This window comes from Anopheles moucheti, chromosome 3 (assembly GCF_943734755.1).
Source record: "Anopheles moucheti chromosome 3, idAnoMoucSN_F20_07, whole genome shotgun sequence".
In the NCBI taxonomy this organism is placed as follows: domain Eukaryota; kingdom Metazoa; phylum Arthropoda; class Insecta; order Diptera; family Culicidae; genus Anopheles; species Anopheles moucheti.
The window spans coordinates 58,868,479-58,891,866 of NC_069141.1; the positions used below are offsets into that span (position 1 = coordinate 58,868,479).

Here is a 23,388-nt window from a genome sequence, read left to right on the forward strand (position 1 = left end):
TCGGACATGGTGATTTGTGCGAGACTTTCAACCGGTTGACATCTGCTAATTTATCGTGCAGCAGTGGAGCAAGCGTATGAATTCACCTAAAATTAAAGCATTTCGGTTATTTGTTTGCTGTTTCATAAATCATATGGAAATGGTGGTGAGCGATGCACCTATCCATCATCGAATCAAAGATCTGACAGTGGGATCGGTTCCTGGAGGGAGATGGTTTGTACTTTAATATCGAGCTTTTAAAGCTCGTTTGATTTTCTCTAGGCGATTGTGGGTCGTATTCTTTAAAACTCATGTGAATTTGCAAAAGTGTTCAACATCAGTTATCGTTTGACCTCACTAATATGATAAGAATCGCGTTTCTCTTCATACCCCGTAACCCTTCCGTTACGTCAATTCGTTTTAGTCTTAATGAAAATTGATGCACGAGACGAAGCTTTTGCTCACGCGATGTTGTTTAATCTAATAAATCAAAGTCTCCGTCTCGGGACTCGGTTTTTCTCCCCCGGAACCCGTTCTATCGGTTGGTGCTTGCAGGTATCACGTTATTAAGACGTTGCTGTTACTTTCTTTATTCGGTTCAGCATTAATTTGCGATAGAATTGTTACATTAAAACAAAATGGTAATACTTTTCTTGATTGATGTGCTTGAGCTGGAGAAGGATACTTTTGGATTGCAGAAAAGATCCGTACAGTGGTGGTCGGTGAAATAAGGCTACCGTATTACTCGTCACATTTTGTAAGATGTTTATCTTAATATCCATAAAATCAGTTACTGTTTACTTCAGTTCAGTTACCTGGAGGAAAGTTTCATAAAGTTCAAGTTAGTTATAAACCGACCGATGTAATAAATCGTTCATTTTGAATTTTTATATGAACCAAATGTCATAAGTTTACCCAACTTCGATGAAAGTAATGTTTTTCGCTTCAAATAATGCCTTCATTACGAGGTAAGAAGGAATGTATAAAGTCGACATTTCGAACTTTCGGTCAGTCGACGGACAGCCGTATTTGACAGCGTGTATTTTGTGGAATGTATGCGTTCCTTTTTTATCTCATATAATCATTCATCCTTATGCGATAATCATGAATCCTTATGTCTTATTAGTTGCCATAACCGGAAGTCTTCCCGAACGGATCGGATCAAAATCTCATTCGGACCCTGAAGAATCCTTTTCCAATCCCTCTACGGCAAGACTTAATTTTCCACCTACTGGTAAATAAAATCACAGAAAGTCAAGTATTGCAGACCTAGCCTCTTGAGGTTGTTATGCCGATAAAGAAGAAGATTGATTAGTTTAGGGAGATTCAGATAGGTCGCACAATATCGTTTACTATTTAAAATTATATAAAAATGACTCGTTCAAAGATAGAATGTTTGCTTCATGAAATTGAAACACGTGGCCATATTACAACGGCCACCACTGTATGTTCTCTCTGCAAAGGTGGGGCAAAGGTGGAAAACTTATAGCGATAATTTCGACTGCTCAGAGTTGCTCAGTTTGCAGATCCTGTGTCAGGCTATACGGTCTTCTGCTTCTTCCCCATTCGAGAGAAATGACGTAGAACAAAGCCCATCCACCAGACACAGATAAATGTTGCGCACATTTGCCGCAGTGAGCTGCTAGTGGCAACTTTGTGCGGTAAAGTTTTCCTTCTCCTCCTGCAGACGACGGTGCCGCCTGTGTACGACGTCATTAGAGTTTAAAGAAGGGCCAGTTTTGCAACAAGTAGCAGCTCCCGAGGTGATATATCGTACATCTTACAAAGCCAGCCTGTTATGGTTATGGTACCGAAGTTGTCTACAAATCTCTCCAAAGATTCGCACAAACGCGTTTGTACGACGCATTCCGGACGTGTACCTTCCAAACAGATCGAATGAATAATTGAAGTGAAAGCTTTCTCTCTCCCCCTGTTTTTCTGTCATTCTCTTTAAATGCCAACTGGTGTTGGGGTGCTGATGGATGCTTCCCTTGTAGCGACAGGAAGCTTTTTAATCTCCCCAAAATATGCGCTTTCGCACTGAGTGGCTGCGTTGTGCCCTGCTGGTGGAATTAAAACACGAAGCAAAAGCAGGTGGTGTCAGTCGGTCTGGGGGATTGTCGACACACCCGAGCCCCAGGATGATGGGATGGCGGTGAGTTTTGAGTAATTAACGTCGGACGTTGTTGTTAATGTAACGTGTTAATTAGCGATATTTGGATTGCTGTTGTAGAGCAGCGTATAAAATGATGTTACTTGTGCCCATCCCGGTCAGTACCCAGGAACAGGAAGCGACCAGATGGTTCACATCATAAGGATACACGCAGTCGGGGGGCTGATGAGTGAATTATTTATTTTCGCACGTTGGGTGGCGTGCTAAAAACCCGAGAGAGAGATACACAAAACGAGAACAGCCCGACCGAAGGCATATGTTTTGTGATTGACAAATTCATGCTGGTGGGTGCCTTAGAGAGCAGAGGGTTTCTTTGTTATCTTTTTTAAATAATATAAATAAGTGTTATCATATATTATATATTATATACGTAAGATTTGTGGGTAGGCGTACCATGAAACATTTTTTTTATTAAATCATTATTTAGTTATGAGTCAGTATAAAATAAAACTAGAATGTTTAAAACTTCTGAATGTACTTTTCAATTTGCCAAAGGATCAAATAATTTTTATTGTGTTACTTTCTTACTTATTGACCGAGTACACGCTGGATAAGGTGACCTTTTACTGTTTGAAGAAGGGAATGTCTTCAAACGAATGTGAATTGTACAACAGATTAAGTTACTCTTAGTTGTAAGCAATACAGCCTGGCAGTTCCTGAAGAAATTTAAAAAAAAAACTTTCTTCCTTATATTTAACTTAAATTTGAAAAAGATTTAAGGTCTCAAAAACATTTTTTAGATTATTTTCTCTTAAGTTAGTGTTGTAAATGAGGACAACCTGGTAGTGTAGTCGGTCTTCACACGACAGGACCGGTCCAAAATCCCTTCCGGACCATTCTCACCATACACAGTATAGACTGTCCAGCTACTGGAGCATAAAGTTAAAGAAAATCCAACCAGTTGCGCCTGTTTATTTTACCGGGAACCGAATATACTTGGCTTTCGCATGTATTCGGAGCGGTGTCGTGTTCATGCTGATAAAAAGCCCATTTTGCTGCAAAGTTTATGATTTTTATTACCCCGTCAGGTACTCGTAAAAGCGCTTTGAAGCTGTTTACAGGACTGGGGTCTCATGGGAAGGTATTGATTTAAAGTTTCCCTCTTGCTTTGTTTTTCCGGCGTGCTTTGTGTGCGTGTGACGAAGAACCCCAAAATCTAAGAACGTAACAGTTGTTTCATTATTAGCAGACGATGAATAAATGATAAAAGGACACAGGTAACGTAATCCCCACACCACCATATCAATATTCAAGCGTCGCTACTTTTCAGCGGCGAAAGGTGAAAAATGCCCATTAATACGTGGATGCTAATAATAGAGCCCTTTGACCCCCCCATCGGTGGAAAATGATTTTTACCCCCGAAATGGGCCTCTGGTTGTTGAGCCTGGTTAGCCAGCGCTGACCCGTTCTTCGCTGGTGAAAGGAACCACTTTGGCCGCCGCTCCAATATCGCACCCGGTCACGCAAGGTTTGGATCGAAACGGAAAGGAAAATGTTTCGGATCCGCATTTTCTCACCGCAGTGAATGGAATTTGTTTTCGCCGCCCCCCAACACACATGCCCGTGTGAGCATAAAAGGTTATGTGTCAAGGTTGTCGCACACCCCTGTGGTAAATGGGAAGATATTTAAAGTGTACTCCGTTGGAAGGCTTGTTCAACTGGTAGTTTGCACTGTAGTGTACTCATTTTTCACGGTACAAATTGAAGTAGCACGCAAACGGATACGCGGGAGTACAAAAGTAGAGTCCTCGGAAGGTGTATTTTTAGCAGCAGAAGAAAACGGCCCGAATGAGTGGTGTTTCGGTTCGGACGCAAAAAGCAAAAAAAGAAACCCCGGAATGACCATACGCGGTTTTGTTACATGAGAAGTGGTTCGTTGTTTATTCTTGGGCAAACAGATTGGAACGGCGCACGAACGCAGGCTGCCCGGGACGTTTGCCGATGCATGCGATGGTATTATTATGATTTGTCGCTTTTGGCTACCGGGACGGGTTGCAGATGGATTTTGAATGGATGCTGGAAGTTACCCGAAATCCATTCATGGATAAAGCTGTGGATGGCAAGTGTGAGCGTCCAAAACAAACGAGACCTTCGCGAGGTGGTGTTCATTTGTTTACACGATTATTATTTACACAATGCTTTCAAAGGATTTGTTATACAAGTGATGATTGGCCTATCGGAACCAAGTGTATCGTCCTTTGATACTTAAACTTAGTGCGAATGATATGACTCGGATTGAATGGTACTTTTTATAGCTTACAAATAGACATCTGCTTGGAAAACTGTTAATGTTATTGAAAAAAGAATGTGTCTAATAAAACATTAAAAAATTCTTAACATAAAATCGGCCATATCATCCATTTAAAACTCTTGTGCATCTAATATATGATTTCGAAATGCCAATTTGGAACAGAAATCTTTCAGTGTATAGCTTGACTGAATGCGTTTTTATAAAGTTCCGTATGAAAATCTCAATATCCTTAATAACAAACACTACACAGGATTCGCTACGATACGGCAGCGGGTGGAGAGTTAATGTTTTTTTTTTATTAATGAACTCTTAATTAATGAATATTTGCTTCGACTTAATTAACGCCACCTGCGGGAAGCAAATATTTGAAATTAATTGCTGCGGTTTCCGTCAAGAGAAGCTCATAATTAACTGACAGTAAAGATATCAGTTTTTCCTTTTGCATTTTTTGACAATTACATTCATCTGAGGTAAAATGAATCATGAACATTGTTCATTTATTGAAATTCAGCAGATGAATGTTTTGAATATTTAAATTTTATTGACATGTATTGAAATTGAAGGAACGGATTTTAGATATAGGATATAGTGTTAGGCGGATCGGATCGGATTCTGGATTCTGGATCCTTCATTGGATCAATCCGGATTCGATCCTAAATCCAGGATCCTTTGGATTGGAATCCCAAAACAATCCTTTTCGATCTACATCTGTAATGACGGGAAACCGGGATCGAAATCCAAAACAAGGGTCCCGGATCTGTCATTGTTGCTGCGGGAACAAAGTTCGGACTGCTGGGTCCGCCGCCGTAGGTTGACCACGCGAAGGTTGGCCTACCCTGAGACTCTCGCGCAAGTCTCGTTCACCTTTCAGATCAGTTCGGATCAGACGTTAGGCTTTGTAGCTGGATTCCCAGGGCGAGTTTCTAACGTGGATCTTTACTTTCACTGAAAGGGCCGTAGAAGTGAAGGCGCTCGGAATTGTTCGGGTCGGACACTAGCCTGTTGTTCTGAATAATCAGAGTAAGTATCTAGTGTGGACCTCCGTTCAATTCGATTGCCAACCCAGCGACTTGAAGATACCGTGTTAGGGTTTAAAGTACAAGTGAAGTTTATTGGCAATTTCTCCTGCTTATATACTAACAATGTGTCTCGAGATTTGAAAGTGAAAACGAGATGAACGATATAATCATTCTCCTTACGTTAGCAATCTTATGTTGAAAAATCGAATCATTGTTCTTACTTTAGCATATCTTGCATTGTGAGGATCGAATTATTCTTCTTATGTTGGCAAATCTATTGGTGTCGGGTGTACACGCCCGTTGACGGTCGCATTGCGTCTGCTTATTTGCGATAATTGTCGTATAGTCGATTGTATTTGTTTACAGTATCAACGGTGAGGGCTCTTATTGTTTATGCGCTTTTCGAACGGGTCTCCGGACGTTGTTTACTTACGAGCTCGCGTTTATGTCAACTGTTATGATTTGCGCCCTCACTTTGGGTGCTAGCACGCTCATTCATGAGTTCTGTTCGCGTTCTTAACATTTCGACTGATTTCGCGGTTTTCTCAATTGTTATGATTAACCCCCTTCGGATTCTAGCATGCTCATTCATGAGTTTTGTTCGCGTTCGCAACATTCTTCCCCTGGTAAAACTAAAGGTTTTACAAATTAACGCGATAACTATTAATCCATTCAATTATTTCACTCTCTCTTCATTTGATTTCTTAAATTACTCGTTTACCACCGGCATTATTGATCTGAAGAATGGGCTGATGCTTGTAGAACTTTATGATCCGAAGTCATTACGCTGAACCTGAAGACTAACCATTTCTTCGCGTAAGTCGGGATACTGCTTGGTTTTGGTGTTTGGAAGACGATGTGAACGTACTTCGACGTCCTGATGATCAAGCTCGGGAGCTGTTGTCGGTGGAACGTGTGTATGCTGACCCCTCTTCATGTGGTTGCGATGCGACAGCAAATTTGTTAGCGAGTCCCAAAACGAAGCCAAAAGCTGCCATCCAATGCCGTAAATATCGTACAGAATTCTGCCGTGTATTATGGTGTCGACGATGAATTTAAGAGCTCGGGTTAACATGTAGATACCGATCGCTGTAGACGTTATGTTGCCCAACCAGGTTGACCATGATAGTAGTTTTGTCCAATACTTATGAAAGGCGTTATGAATGATGTTTTCGGAGACGAGCGGCTCGAAAGAGAAGCCTTGTAGATTTGGATGCTGGCCGGATATCATCTTGTGTACGACTGATGAAGCGATTCGTTTGTCACTCTGTTCGTACACCATGTCCTTCATTCGCTGCAGATTCTCGTAATCATACACGCCACTTTCCATTAGACTTGGTAAAGGAGTGTATGACCAGCTTGTCACGACGTCCGTCGTTAACTCTTGCGGCGGCGTTGTTTCCCGTAGTCTTTGATCCGTCGTATACCATCGGCCACCGATATTGAATTTAGCAGGCAGCAGTGGAGTGCAGTCAATTTGGGTACCACGTAGTTGCAGCATTCTTGTAACCGGTGCCATGAACATCGACCGATTGTTATACTGTACCGGTACCTCTTGATAGCATTCATCTTTCCTCTCATAGGTGACGAAAACTGGCTTGCATTCAAGGATGTACAGCACTTCTGCGGCGACTACTGCTGTGTGCCCCGGTCGTCGTATCAAATTGGAGACAAATTCGGTTGGATTGATACGGGCTAACGTCAGTTTTGTTTCCATCAGTGCCTTATCGACCTTGCATATTTCTGTCATTACCGCGGTGTACACATCATTCAGTTTCTGCCCGAGGTAACTTTCAACCAACGTTATCTTGGAGTTGAAATAGGTAAAGAGATCCAGGTTTCTCCCATTTACCGCCTTGCGCTTGAACGGCGATTGATAACCGTTTGACTCAAGGATAAAGATCCTCGGGTGATCTGTATCGAAACTGTCAAAACCGCAGATCTGTTTTACATCACGCGCTCTTATTGAAAACATCTGTTCGTGTGTGATCAAGGTGTACACGGCGTTTACGCGATCGCCCTTGTTGCTGTTAAACGTTTTATTGACCGTGCCTTCGTAGATGATCTCGAAGTCGGTCCTTTCACAGAGCTTTTGGTGATCTAAATCCCAGGTGAGATAGCCGTATTCCGTGTCCAAACACCAACCAACACTGTACGGGCACACGATACCACTTCGAAGTGTCACTTGGTCTTCCTCGATGTTCGCTGTCGTCACGTAGTCGTACATGCTGATCTCGTACTCGTAGTATACCAGCGCCTTCGTCCACGTATAAGATGGTGTTGAGTAGACACCTCCCTCGCACGATGAGCCCGTGACGCTGCCGATGATCAATGCCTGCCCTCTGGTGGTGTGATTGCGACGCAATTCCCTAATCTTATAATTATCAGAGAGTGAAATTTCGCCTACCACTTGAGCGTGCCTACATTCATCCGGAGTAAATTCCTTTACTATATACGCGAAACCATGTTCATATTCAGAGGTGTGAGACCAAGCCCCGCAGTGTTTTATCGAGCGTTTAATAATTACTTTACACTGGCGCACATGTGTTAATGTTTTCGGACTACGTTGCAATACCTGAATCTTGGTTTCGACTGTAGTTATGTTTTCTGTTTGAGGTATGCAAGAGGCTACTTTCATCAATGAGTAACTCGTTATGTTGATGTTATCGTTTGCACAATCGTATGCGATTAACCCATTAATCGTTTTTCCAAAGGCTTGAGCTGCAAATAGAAGAAGTATGATTAATAGCGCATTCCATATATTTGGTTTGAACCTTGCTTTGTTCGTACGCTTCCCTGGTACGTATTCATCTTTGTGTATTGTTGCATCAACATTTGTCGTGCTTGTCTGAAGCTGTTTCGAATACCGCGTGCAAGGTATTGTCTTCTTCCGGTTTGCCCTTTTCTTGGGCGGTGCATAAACGTTTTCCCTTATGCAGCATTTATTAATCTTTCCTTTGATAGCATTCTTCCGTGTTTTCGGGAAGTTTTCAACTGATTCATCATTGTTTCGTGCCTTGTCCTTTAATTCGGGAAGCTGAGTGACTGGTTTTGCACCAGAATTCTCTCTTGATAAATAATTTGGCCTTATTTGACGGAGACTTCCTTCGTCTTCTTTTATTATCATGGAATGATTAATTCCTTGATCATGGGCTGCCTTGCCATAAATCAACCACCCCAATCTTGTTTTCATTGCGATCGGATCACCTAACTTTCCATATCTATGGGATATTCCCATTAAAAGGTGATTGTGTTTAATGCCAATTATGATTGTTGGTTGAACGTTATTATAGGCATTTATGGGTAAGTCCTTCAGGTAAGGATATTCATCGCACAATTCGTCGTAATTCAAAGATTGAATTGGCAACTTAAGATTGTTAATTGTCCTTACGTCTTTTAGTACAAATCCCTTTTTTGTGGCACCCTTGATTCTTACTTCCACGCTTTGACTTTTAACGTGGTCGGCCATTTTACCTTGTGTCCAAAGTAATTGAAGAGGTATTTCTTTCCCTGTAAGCTCAAGTTTCTTTGCGACTTTGGCTTCCAAAAGTGTTAAGGACGATCCGGGATCTAGGAAAGCATATGTATCTATCTTTTTATCTTCGTTTATTAATGTTACCGGTAATACCTGGTAATGTGTTGATGATGCATTTTCTTCATAATGGCTATTTACACCTTCTTTTTCAACTATGGGAGGCGTAACCTTTACATGAAGCATCTTATGGTGCTTACTTTCGCATCCATTTATTCCGCAAGTTTGTGCGGACCTGCAATCGTTTATCGAATGATTGTTTGTTTTTAAACAACCTTGACACAAACGTTTGTTTCGAGCAATTTTTATTCGCTCAGAAGGTACTTCCCTGATCAATGCATAGCATGTGATCGTAGCATGAGGTTTATTGCATATTAAGCATTTCATTACCCTGTTTGACCACTTGTAGGAAGTTGTTTCCTTTTTTGTAGGCTGTAGTTCAGCCTTAGCAGTTGATTTTTGATCATGGAAAAGACTGTTTCCCTTCTGTGTATGAACTGCGATCGTGTTCATCATTTCCGACGTTTTGGCATAGGGTTTGAGCCATCGACATAATTCCTCTAGATTTTGAACATCTAATGATGATGATGCGGCCGCCATATGTTCCGCTCTTTTCACTTGAATGTGATGCGGTAACTTAGCCGTTAAATCCATCACTAGCCTGTGATCGTTCAAATACGTCGGTCTCCCCATAAGTTTTACGTTCGTCACGATGTTTTCGAGTGCGTTAGCCATATCCGAGATCACGTTTTTTGACTCCTTTCGTAACCTTTGGAGATCGTTCAATAATTCCAAATAAACCATATCAGGTCTACCGAAAGTTTCGTCTAAACGTTTTATTATCTCCGGAACGTTTTCCGCCTCCATCATCAATTGTTGAACAGTCTTGTAGGCTGTTCCGTGTAAAACTTGCTTTAGACGATTTAAGTTTTCTATATTAGAAAACTCCCCTTCGCGGGTTGTGTCTTCAAACGTTCTTTTGAAATTGGTCCATTGTTTTGCACTACCATCGAACCTAGGCAACTGCATTAGGGCTTGTCTTTTGACCAAGATCCCTATTTGAGTGGATTCACCACCATTGTTCGCCATTAACTTTGCGAACTCTTTCATTTGCTGTTGCTGGCTTACCAGCAACCTTGAAACCATTTCCTCGAGTGTTTGTTCTCGAGTGGAACTTCCTTCCCCGAAGTCCATTTGGCCTTCTTTAAAGGCCTTGAGCTCCGCTCTATTTTTTGCGTCTCTTTCCGCGAGAGCCTTGAGCTCATCTCTTTGCCTATTAAGCTCATACTTAATTTGTTGGCATTTGTAGCATAGCCAGGCTTCCTCTGGCTTTGGCTTCCGAGTTAATTTGGCACATGTCAAATGGAACCATCGATCGCATTCTGTACATGCGATCATACTCTCTTCAGCGGTATCTTCCGCTGCACAGAGTCGACAACTACCCTTATTATTCTCGGTAAATTCATAAGGCATTTTGGACGAATCAAAGATTTCCTTGCCGTGCTTAAATAGAACGTTACACTTACCCCTTTCGGATTTATGTTAACTTCCCTTGATGCACTGGCTGGATCTTTCACGATTGTGGCGATTAAGGACGACTGCGGTGGAAGAGGTGCGCAACTTGAATCACTGTTGTTCGTGGTTAATATTGTTCACTTTCTCGTCCGTAGAAGTTTTAGAACATCACTTTAGTCCGTAGCCTTTTAAAAAGTTCTGCACTTGCACTTGATTCGATATTCACGACGCTTAATCACTTTTGTTATGTTTTAACCGTCTTCACGAATCATTTAATACACAGAACTGTTTTGCTGTTCTTATGGCGACAGCACACCATGAACGTAAGTTCGTTCTAAAGAGATTACAATGCGCGCGCGAGTTACTGTAATCTCCTCTCTGGAGCCACCATTTGTTGCTTCGGGAACAAAGTCGGACTGCTGGGTCCGCCGCCGTAGGTTGACCACGCGAAGGTTGGCCTACCCTGAGACTCTCGCGCAAGTCTCGTTCACCTTTCAGATCAGTTCGGATCAGACGTTAGGCTTTGTAGCTGGATTCCCAGGGCGAGTTTCTAACGTGGATCTTTACTTTCACTGAAAGGGCCGTAGAAGTGAAGGCGCTCGGAATTGTTCGGGTCGGACACTAGCCTGTTGTTCTGAATAATCAGAGTAAGTATCTAGTGTGGACCTCCGTTCAATTCGATTGCCAACCCAGCGACTTGAAGATACCGTGTTAGGGTTTAAAGTACAAGTGAAGTTTATTGGCAATTTCTCCTGCTTATATACTAACAATGTGTCTCGAGATTTGAAAGTGAAAACGAGATGAACGATATAATCATTCTCCTTACGTTAGCAATCTTATGTTGAAAAATCGAATCATTGTTCTTACTTTAGCATATCTTGCATTGTGAGGATCGAATTATTCTTCTTATGTTGGCAAATCTATTGGTGTCGGGTGTACACGCCCGTTGACGGTCGCATTGCGTCTGCTTATTTGCGATAATTGTCGTATAGTCGATTGTATTTGTTTACAGTATCAACGGTGAGGGCTCTTATTGTTTATGCGCTTTTCGAACGGGTCTCCGGACGTTGTTTACTTACGAGCTCGCGTTTATGTCAACTGTTATGATTTGCGCCCTCACTTTGGGTGCTAGCACGCTCATTCATGAGTTCTGTTCGCGTTCTTAACATTTCGACTGATTTCGCGGTTTTCTCAATTGTTATGATTAACCCCCTTCGGATTCTAGCATGCTCATTCATGAGTTTTGTTCGCGTTCGCAACAGTCATGATTGGAATCTGTAATTGTGGTAGGGATTGTTTTCGGATGCGGATATTTTGTGATTTGTTGCCTTTTTTATTCTGTTTCATGTGAACGCATTTTCTCTGAGGCAAAGCTAATTTACACGGACATGAAATATTATTTCTAAAGCATAATTTAAGCGAGGAAGGCATAGAAATAATTGGATAATTGTTTTTGGATTTGGATTTTTGTAGCTTTGGTTTGTGTTTTTTTTTTAATTTTTGCATTTGGCTAAAAACATATCAATAAAATAATCACATAATGTATTTGGTGATCTTGACTTCTTGGTCGGTGTGATTCAGCTACGATGTAATATGGGTTGGATTTAAAATTCATAAATTGATCCCACTTTTTTAATTCAAGAACAAAATATCGTATTAGCATATCCACTATGCATTTTCTATGTTTACAAAGCAAAGAATTTGTTTTTGTGGTCATAAAAAAATCTAGTAGGATTCGGATCGGATTCGGAGGATCGATCCCAAGGCGGTTCTGGATCGGTCGGATCGATTCCCACATGCGAGCGATTTTTCCCATCACTTATAGGATACGATGCAGAAGTTCTTTAAAGGGAGGTATAAAGTTAGGTTTTTAAAAGAATCAGGTCACACATATTGAGGATTTATAACATATAGCTATAAATAACGAAGTAAGAACTTAAAGACTATTTTAATCTAATTTCCAAACGGAGTTTACAGAAAGTAACTTAATCTATACCGAAAAATCCTTGACAATCTGTAAAGTTGAAAATCTGCTGTCTTTATGCAAGTTATCACCGCCATGCGAAATGGATTACAGCATTTTAAGTTTTGTATTTATCTCCCGTTGATTTATAGTCAATAATCGAACAATAAAATTTAATTTTATTATTCGAGGTCACAGAAAACATCGCAAAAATGATTAGTTTTATGTTTCTAAGAATACATCTTTGCTTAAGAAGAAATCAAACAACATTTTTGCCATTTTGTCATTATTTTGTTTACTATTGTTTGTCAGAATATTATTTTGTTTGTCTCAAATGTATCATTTGTAGGAAATGTAGTTAATCTGCCATCGTGGCATGTAAGTGTGGTGTCATTAAATATAAATACTTCCGTTCTATTTTCTAGCCTCTCGCATCGATACAAATAGATTTCTAATTTTAGCATCTAAACGCTTGCTATCATTGCTGACATTCAATGCTTGCCCCTTTCCAAAACAACACTATTGTCGATGATCAGTTGTGTTCACGGTCGAAAGGAGAAACGATAAGTACATACCGTCGTCGTGCCGTTTGGTGAAACAAAAGTCAAATGTCTCGTAATGATAAGAATCAACGGGGTCCGTTGGGGCAGCAGGGTATCGTGGTTTGCTCTCGTGTGCGGTAATTTTGTTTGCGACAAAGCTCAGGAAATAAGACCTCCTATAACGCTGTTAATGTTAGGATGGGGCGCACAGGGTACACTAGGAGGTCACTGTTCTGCTATTGTTCACGCACCAAGCATAGAAGCTGGAGAAAAGTGGATGGAAACGGATGTAATTAGGTTTTTGATGCTTAAGGTGAAGAAGTAGAGTCCTGGCATGTCAACAGGAAAATTCCACGTTCCAATACATCTGCATTATTTTGTATGTGTGCTAATATTTGTTCTTCTCTCTCTCTCTTCTTGCTTCCATTTTCCCACACACACAGGAACAGGCAAAGCTGGACGCCAGCAAGCAAGCGGCCACGCCGGACGATCTCGACGATCTGAGCCCGATGCCACAGACGGCGGTACCGCCGGTACGGCGCAGGGGCGGCATCTCGGCCGAACCGGTCACCGAGGAGGACGCCACCAGCTACGTGAAGAAAGTCGTGCCGAAGGATTACAAAACGATGGCCGCGCTGTCGAAAGCGATTGCGAAGAATGTGCTGTTTTCGCATCTGGACGAAAACGAACGGTCGGACATCTTCGACGCGATGTTTCCCTGCAACTTTCTGCCCGGCGAACCGATCATTCAGCAGGGCGACGAGGGTGACAACTTTTACGTCATCGACATCGGCGAGGTTGAGGTGCGTGTGGATAATTAGCGTTATTTCTTTTTATTGTGGCGTTAGAGTTAGAAGCAAAAATAGTAATAGTTTGCAAACAACTGTCGGTGAATTCTGATTGATGCACCGGGAAAAGTGTTGCTGAATAGGCATTATTATAATGGCAAATTGTTCGATCCGTCATCGTTGTGGGGGGATATGCGCACGGTTGTTTTACCGTGAAGTAAACAACCGCAACACCCTTGCTGCACTCGCATGTCCACGTCCACTTCTCAGCAGTTTGGGCGGGGACAGCAAAGGATGCCGTAATCAGCGCGCCGCGCATCTTGATCGTTTGCGGTCTGGGCGGGTTGCGGACCGTGCTCAAATTTCACTCGATTCTCGGTTCAGTAGCTAAGCGCTGAGCAGAAATAGTGTACCGCTGGGGGGAGTCCGTGGTACCGTCGACCGGGAACAGTAGCGTCGGCGGTCATGTGTGTGTAAACAAATAAACACGACGAAATTAATATCCCAACCCCTAGCACAACCACACTGTGGAGGAGGTTTGGGATGTGGGGTTTGAATGTGCAAATGCGTACCGGGCTCTGTGTAATCTAACTTACCAGTTTGGCGAATGGGTTTTTCGGAAAGAGGTAATCATTTACCCTGGTGGTTAATTAATCGAGCTAGCATTTTATAACCCCTCTTCCGTTTGGATCGACAAAGCAGTTAGCTCTGTGTTAATTTCTCTACAGTGTTTTTTGGGGAAACCTTTTTGTGTGGACCGTTGGTTCCCCAATGTTTCTCCGGTAATGTACTCAATGTCATTAACGAACTGGACATGAAGGCAGGCGGTTGAAGTGTTTAATGCACTGGCCATTTTGGGGAACAAAATGGCAATTAAATATAGCATCCTGCATACGATGCGTTGTGCAATTGTTACAACTGTGTATTGTCAAAACGTAAATTGGACTAAAATATACTAAAATTATTACCAAGTTATGTATAAGCTGATCAATGGCTTAGAATCTAGTTGTAACAAAATATATTTGCATTTAAAAGCTCACTTTAATCGATAATATATAAGGAGTGCTAGCAAGTTCCCAGCATTTTAACCTCAAAATGTGAGGCTTTGTTAAAAAAAGATGTAAAATTGTAACCACTCTGAAGCCGATCGTAATATATGATACTTTTCTAATCCCATCATATGCAGATCAGACTTACTTTAAGCTTTGGTATTGATTGACTTCAAGTTTGACGTATGTATTTTACGATGTTTGTAACTTCCCCTTTTGTAAAATGCTGAAAACTTATTTTTAGACCCAACTATTGCCAAAGAAAGTGTATGTGCCTAACTAAGGGCACTAAGCTCAGCTTATCGGATTCCGATACCCATATCAAAAGTGTGCAGATTTAATTTAGGGCTGAAAAGGATTGTGTATCCCCTAATTCTGGTATAAAAAGTTGGTGGAAGTGATGGAAGCATGGAAATTGAAAACACGTATCTGTGTCCGAATATAAAACGTTCGCTAGCTAATCCAGGAATGATTGAACATATGGGATTGGAAGATGAAACATTACCACCACCAACACACGGAGAGCGAGTCCAGTGGGTTCGGTTAGCTTAACCGTGTACACAACCGATAACCCACCGTCACGCGCCAGACCGTAAACTGACAGATTACGACAAATTGTTTTGGGGTTTTCGTGGTGACGCGGCATGGCTTACACTGGCGTCGTATATTGAAGCGTTCCTGGATACGTACAGGCGCCGTGGTCATAAAATCAAACCATGACACTTGCTCTGTTGTGGTTGTGTAGTGCGGTCGGTGGTAACGCTTTCCATCAGCAACGCTTTCCGATCGGGAAAAAACACTCGTGTACCGACACTCAAAACGTGACCCGGTGGGATCAAATAAAGATGGGAATAATCGATGCCGCATCCATATCTAAACCATATAAGACATCCCAAAGGCAGCATCAAGTTGGGTTCCTTCAGTACTCTCGGATGGGAGCACCGTCAGTGCGAGCTCAATTGAAGCTTCAAGTAGCCAGCCCAGACAAAGATGGACATAAATAGAGCGTCCCCCATCAACTCATCAGTGGAAATGTCGGAACGGAATGGTGATGGTGACGGTGGTCATTTGTTGGTGCGTTGTTTCAATTAGAATTTTCCGGTTCCATTCTGTCTGTCCACTCGGTGCGAACCGTGCTGGCGTCCAAACAACGGCTGAATTGTCCCGAAAGCGTGACACACAAATGGTACTTGTGCTGCAATTTCGTTAAATTTAATTTCAAAAACCAGTAGTACATGTCACTGTTGTTTGTTCCGACAAAAGGGGCACAATTTCTGCAGCGTGTGCAGAGTGACCGGTTCTCCGCACCGCAGCACTGATTAGTGTATTCAAATTCTCGCCTCAACGGTCCCCCGCAAGTCACGGTTGCCCGTAGCCGTATGTGAGTGAAGTTTTAATTTTTGAATTCCTATGCATCGTCCTGGCCTGACCTTTTCAACAATATCCTTGACCTTTTGGGGGTTCCGTAGCTTCCGTCGTTAATATTCGTCTCAAGCTTTTCCATCGTGTCTCTGTGTGTGTTTGCATAGTTCACACTCTCCACTTCAAAAACATCTCCTGATCACCGACCCGCCAAAGGGGGATAGTTGGAACTAGTTCGATGCAGCAACATGCATGCAAAGGGCATCCATCTGAATACATCCGTTGTGTTACACATCCGCTACATACGGGCAAGCTGAGCAATGATAATAAAACGTGGTCCTTTTGCGAAAAAAAACTTTTCCTAATTAAAACTTATCCCACAAAAGGATGAGTGCCACATATGGAAACAAAACACCGCAAGTTCCTTTTTCGCCTGAAATTTGTGTTAGTGCTGAACGATATGTGTTTGAACATACAACTCCCGGTCAGAAATCTTAACCAGGAACGGGATTGTTCACTTCTTCATTGCTTCCATTGTACCAACGGAAGCGACAGGAAATGGAACTGAACAAGGCAATTGTTTCGATTTAATTAGAAGGTGGACAGCTTTCATCTCATTGCCTGGAATGATTGGGTATGTCCTACTCTTAGCACTGATTGTTGCGTTGCTTTGTTGGAGAACGTTTCTAATTGAAGATTCTCATACTATTAAACGTTTGTACCTCAGCGCTGAATGTACTCTGACGAAGCCTTCTATGTGTTAAACGTTTAAAGAAGATTGATTGATGTTGAAACAACGACGCTTTTTAGTTTAATATGTGATCTTCAGTCCGGTCTTAACACATTCGGCATTTATTAGCGCCATCTGGTGGAATATCGCTTAGTAGCACCAGAATTCCTACAGATATTGTGTCTATATTAAGGAACGCTACTCTTAAAACAAGAATACTAAACTAACTTACGAAAGATATATTCTTAACCTTTCGTGATGTTTGTGTTTTAATATAATACATAGCCTCTGCAAATTTATAATCTATTTAAAAGTCTAATCTTCACAGTTTTGGAAAGGAACTGCGGTTTATGGGTTGTATGAACTAACAGAAACTGTTTTACTACTTACAATAAATTTACTTTGGTGCTACAGATATGTTGGAAGTAGAACTTAAAATTCAATGCTGCAATTGCAAAACAATGAATATCCCTTGCTAAACGAAAACTTCAGGATCAAATGACCCTCAAATGTTCTTATGCTGCCCTTATTAGGGACTTCTAGGTAGAGTCCCACAGTTGCTGTGTTTATGATAAGACATCTCGAAGAGCTTCTACTCACAAGTAATCTTTTCTTTCTTATTGCAGGTCTTTGTAAATCATGAGCAGGTAACGACGATCAGCGAAGGTGGCAGCTTCGGTGAGCTGGCCTTGATCTATGGTACGCCCCGTGCGGCCACCGTCCGTGCCAAAACTGATGTGAAGCTGTGGGGCATCGATCGGGATTCGTACCGCCGCATTCTGATGGGTTCGACGATTCGGAAGCGCAAAATGTACGAAGAGTTCTTGTCGCGCGTCTCAATTCTAGGTAAACAATAAACCAAGAGATACACTTTTTGTTTAAGCTTCGAACGACAACTATCAGCTTATTTGATGTTATTCATTGCAGAGAGTCTCGATAAATGGGAACGACTAACGGTGGCCGATGCGCTTGAGCCGGTTAGTTTTGAGGATGGAGAAACAATCGTGAAACAAGGTGAACCGGGCAACGATTTCTACATTATCGTGGAAGGATGTGCAACCGTCATGCAGAAGCGTGGAGAGGTACAGTAGAGAAGGGTGGAGACAATGGTTGGCATGAGAAATTAATTTTAATCATACTATTCTTTTGATTCCTTTTAGAATGAAGAAGCTGCTGAAGTTGGTCGCCTTGGTCCATCGGATTACTTCGGAGAGATTGCGCTGCTGCTCGATCGACCCCGTGCCGCAACCGTCATCGCCCGTGGTCCGCTCAAATGTGTCAAGTTGGACCGGGCCCGGTTCGAACGTGTGCTCGGCCTGTGTGCCGATATTCTCAAGCGAAACATTACCCAGTATAACAGTTTCGTTTCGCTGTCCGTTTAAGCGCAAAGCTACTGCAAAGAATCGCCGCTGAACACATTGCCACACGGCTGGACACGTACTGCATCGAACATAACGAGCCAGACTATCGAGTTGGTGATACTGATTGCAAGTCCATTAGCGAAGTGCTTTTGTCTAGTTCTGCGCAGGTTCTTGTCGTCTATTATTTGTTTAGATGTGTATCCGTGTTAGCAACGTGGAACATAGAATGTTGAGGGGTGTGGCATTGACTGCATATGGCATGTGACGGATGCAGAAAGAATAGAAAGAAACTAGCAATTATTTCCGGTCTTCATCCTTCCTTTAGTGAGGCGAACGTTTTCGTTCTGTTTGATGTTGCAGCATGCAAAGCAAATTCTCACACATTGAAAGATTTTCAATTCACCATCAATTCTCACCCATTTTGCTCGGTGAAGCGGAACAAACCCCGGCTACAAAATAGAACTTGAACTGGAGGTACGTGCAGCTGATGTGCATACGATTTGCTGGACGAAAATGGTGCATGTGTTGATGCGTTTGCACATGCGTATAGTTTACTTAAACGAAGGGTCCGGAAGAGCAACAGTGACCAGCACTCGATAACTGTCGTGGGTAGCGTAACGCTGTGTAATTATCTGTTTCGAACCGAACCAATGCTGTATTAAAACCGGTTCACCGGTACAGATAAAAGTAAAAAGCAGTAAAATGGAGTACGAAAATGGAGAAAAAAAATGCAGTAATCCAGATACGGAAGGTTAGAACTATTAGTTAGAAAGAGTGCACTGCGCGCTTGTGCATAGTATCGAGGTAGATTGTCAGCGTTTAATTTGATGCGTTAACAAATATCTCTATAAATTAATGCAATGAATTAGTTAAGTATTTATAACCGACTATTTGTGTTAAGATGGCAGGCAACGTCAGTGTAAAAAGGCAGCAAAAATCGAGAAAAGGAATGGGCAGTGGCACAGGAACAAACGGAGGTATAAGAAATGCATCTTGTATAGAAAATAGTCTAAAACATGACTGTGTTAGGGAACACACGAAAACAAAAATCAAACGATGGGGAAAGGCGGCACCAAACGTTCAGTGAAAACATGCTAAAACAATAGAGAAAGAGAAACAAAAAAGATGTAACAATCGAACTTGTCCAAAAGAGCTAAGGAAAACAACAATTGGAAATTGCAAGAGTACGACTTCTTAACAATTTTTAATCGATATGTTTTATCGAAATTTGTAATTGAAAATCAATTTTGTAAACAGGAACGAAAACTGATGAAAAAAAAAACATTAAACGCCACGATGAACGACGGCTGTAAACGTTTGAAACGGCCCCTCGAGCGGTCAGCAGCACAATTTAAACAGTATGAAGAGGGACAACTTTAGCAAAGGGAAGAGAAAACCGGTGCAAATACAGGAACCAAGATACACAGGTACACTAACTTTTTCAACGTTTTTAGCTGTTTGGTGTCTTTGGTATATGTTGATGTAAAACTATGCTAAAGCAGCGCTAAGCTGATATCTTGTTAACAATCAAACACGACACAACAATGCCAGACATGGTGGGGAGACATTTGTCGTGTTTTAAATGTCCTTTACGATCGAAACTTGATCCCTTCTAACAGCACCAGCACGAATTCGTTGTGTGGTTAATTCCTCTCTTTTGCTAAACGCTTATACTTGTTATTACTGCGAATCTGTCCATTCAGAGGACATACTTTCGCGCGGTTTGGAATGGACTCGCGCGGCGTAAAAATCATTTTCCGAGAAGTATGCGACGCGTTCGTTTCAGTAAATCATTTAAACGCCACACAAACAAGCAAAACAGAACAAATGCTCTCCCACTTCTCCCACGATGTGATGTTGCCTTCTGAGATGTTTTAATGTACAGTATAATGACAAAAAAAATAATAAACGTGAAATATAGTGCAGAATGGTGGAGTGGTGGAAAGGTATCGATTCGGTCCAGAGAAGTATGTAATTTGATGAAACTTTTGTTTGTGTAGAGAGCTATTTTCTTTTCTTGAAATTGTTTTCAAAATTACCAGTAGATTCGTTGGTACAAGACGCTAAAATTCATTTAAACACTATGCACTAACCGTTTCTGTTAATATTTTGCTACTGAAACTTAGCTTACCCAAATGTGCCGCTTTTCAACTTTTACAACCTGCAATAATTACATCTCCAGAACATTGAAATAGTAAAATATACAACTGTGCTACAAAGCGCAACACGCAAAGCTTGAAGGCTTAGGTAGAACGTTGTCTGGTGGAGCAAGGGATAGATTAGAAATTTCACAAGGCTGGTCCTTTTAGTTTGGTCTATCGTGTCCCACATGATTATATATTTTATGGCAGATGAGTAATACAAATAGTGAGGTTTAATTATAGAACGCAAGCTTAGTAACTGAAGCTAAAACTAGAAGTAGGATCAAAAGAGAAGACAAAAACACACTTTATCCAACATTTGTCCCATCTTCCTTCGTAAAACGGGGAAAGGATGCATTACTTAAGACGCTGGTAACTGCGAATTCTAACAAAGCTAACTGCAAAAATCAGTGCAAAGCAAACGATGTGGATGGATTCTCCTTGGCATAGAAGCACTTTCTTGACAAACAAATCAACCCTTAACTTTGTAGTCGTTTGTTGGGTTTATTTGTCCATGTTGCAGCACTAGCTAGAGCTATAGGATGATCCAACCCCCCTCCCGGGATGGAAGAAATTGTGGTAAATTGCAACGCAAATCTTCTTCAATCCCTTTGAGCCAAATTTACAGTAGATTCAGTCTCTTATAACTCTTTCTCTTCCCATGCGTCAACTGAAACCGGTTCGTGTAGTGTCCACTAGACAAATTTGACGTATAAGGACTAGTTATTTCATAATCCAGTAATAGTGTCACACTAAGTGTAAGTGTATTATTCTGTTCGACCACGTTTCACCGCTTGCTTGGACGTTGGCAACGTAAGTTTGGATAAACGCAGTAGGCAACAAAATGATCAAAAATAATCTGATTGCATACATTCGGGCGTTTGAAACCCAAACCCCTCAAGCGAGAGGAACATGGCTGGAACAGGATAAAACACTTCACCGGTGACTAATTTCACTGTTTAGTAACCGTAGCTGTAGTCACCGTTCAAGTTTTCTTTTAGGTTCGTGCAGAGTAGTTAGCGTTGTCTCTTCTGTTTAGGAACGTTTCTCACCACATAAGGAAATATTTAACGAAAATCAAAGCGAGTATACTGGCCAGGGAAGGAGGAAGCAAGTTTTAATGGAAGTATTTTCGTATTTTAGTATCTTTTCGTAAGAGCAGCGTGATCGTCGAACGATGGGAAAGTTATCGGTCAGTGACGGGAGACACAGTATAATGATGAACCTCTTAATAACAACACTCGGTGTCATAAACATGGTAAAAGGTGTTAACTAACAGATATCCTCGTTTTCTCGCTGTCTAATCAGCAACGACGATACATTCTTGTGGTCCTTCGGTTCTGTCATACGCTAGATTTATGGGACTATTACATGTGTGTGGAGTGATACAGAGACGTGAGAGAAGGTAACGCCCGCCAGCGGAACAAGTGGAGCGGCATGGCGCAAAAGCATGGATATAGAATTGTGTGTGAAGTGTGACGGAAGTGGAAATAATAAAGTAAAGCAAAAGGAAAAACCCCGAAACGTGTGCTGTTCGTTTGCGAAAAGGGATTCTTGCAGGGGATGTTCCTTTCTTTTCGGTTATGTTTTATTGCTATTATTTAAGTACATCGCTCATAAACCCTCATCTATTCACTTTTATCGCATGTTTGCTTTCTTCGCAGTTTCATCTCCAATCGAATTACTTCACCTGCTCCAAGGAACATTTGCTCACCAACATCGTCTCGATACTCCGCAAAGCTTAACCCTGCCGTTTCACACATTCCAATCCGCTTCATAAGTCGCAAAGAGGTCGCACTTGTTGCTTCCACGGTGACACTTTGCACTGCTGGCCAACGGACACGAACCAATCGGATCTGTTCCTCCATCAATCGGCGACCGATCGAATGGCCACGGTGAGCAGGATGTACTGCCAGCATGGTAACAAGGTACGAACTCCCGCTTCCGGAAGCACGTGAACTTAGACACTCCAGAAACGCTGTTATTTCGGCAAACTTTCGTGTGGTGATAGGTGTCACGATGACGCCCGTTGGTGGTCTTCCAATCGCAAGTCCAACTAATTGGCGGGTACTAGTGGCGCGTGCCAGAATTATGGTGCCCTGGTCCAGGAAAGAGAGAGCGTTTTCCATGTCGTCCACCGTAACGTCGGGACCATCCCGATGGGCTAAGGTAAGTGGTTCTTCTGGGTAGAAATAGTTGGCAAGCGCTTCGCGCACTATTTCCCTATCGGCACCCGTTGCTATACCGTACTCGTAACTCATCTCGGCACTGGTACTGTTCTCTAACTACACTAACGAGGGTAAACTGCTGTGAACGGTTTGGTTGATCGAATCATAATGGGAAATAAGCGTGAGAGCGATCAGCTTTCCCATTAGCATAACTGGCGAACTATTTAACTCCGTTGCAAAGTAGCCCGGCTGTTACAAATGACCTTGGTTAGTAAAATTGATCCATTTTAATTATTATTATTAACTGTCCGTACTCATTTGCTTTGAGTGTCGCTGTAATTTGAATATGAAACTGGATTGAAAACTGCGACATTTTACACAACGGTTTGCATTCTCATGCTTTATTGATTTGGGTATGTAAAATGTCCAACAGCTGGCAATTAGGGGTATTCATTAATCAATGATAAATGGGACGGGTTTGTTTAAATGCACCATATTGTCTGTAGGTGTAAACAAAATATGGTGAGTTGAATTACCCTTTAACAATTCGTAATTATAAATTTAATGTACTGTTCTTTCAATTTGACTCAACTCGGGGATGACTGAAACAAATGACTTCAACTTGATAACTTCGACTAATGACGTGGGAGCAACATAAAGAATTTAAATGCTTATTATATTACTAACTTCTCTTTTATATGGGCTAAACGATCATGTACTTTTAAGAAGGTTAATTAACAATTTGGTACTTAGCGAAACGGATTCTCATTACGTTTGTTATCTTGTTCTTCTCATTTAGAGTGTCTGCGGTCTTT

General features: G+C 41.7%; 2 protein-coding genes across 3 annotated transcripts in view; one reads left to right on the forward strand and one right to left on the reverse strand.

Annotated features, from left to right (window-relative positions):
- Positions 1-19,520, forward strand: part of LOC128305542 (cAMP-dependent protein kinase type I regulatory subunit) — a 59,607-nt gene extending 40,087 nt beyond the window's left edge. For both annotated transcript variants that reach the window (XM_053043038.1, XM_053043039.1), the window contains exons 2-5: positions 13,418-13,777; positions 17,530-17,749; positions 17,831-17,985; positions 18,064-19,520. In XM_053043038.1, the coding sequence (XP_052898998.1) occupies positions 13,418-13,777; positions 17,530-17,749; positions 17,831-17,985; positions 18,064-18,285 (957 nt within the window). In that variant the 3' untranslated portion in view covers positions 18,286-19,520. The remainder of the gene's footprint in view (positions 1-13,417; positions 13,778-17,529; positions 17,750-17,830; positions 17,986-18,063) is intronic.
- A 2,469-nt stretch (positions 19,521-21,989) lies between these two features.
- On the reverse strand, positions 21,990-23,378 carry LOC128304451 (uncharacterized). Its single transcript, XM_053041642.1, has one exon. It carries the CDS (start codon positions 22,664-22,666, stop codon positions 22,034-22,036), a length of 633 nt encoding a protein of 210 aa, XP_052897602.1. The 5' UTR covers positions 22,667-23,378; the 3' UTR covers positions 21,990-22,033.
- Between the last annotated feature and the right edge of the window lie 10 nt (positions 23,379-23,388).

Excerpts from the sequence above, each read along its gene's own strand:
- LOC128304451 (XM_053041642.1), bottom strand. The coding sequence starts at position 22,666 with ATGAGTTACGAGTACGGTATAGCAACGGGTGCCGATAGGGAAATAGTG.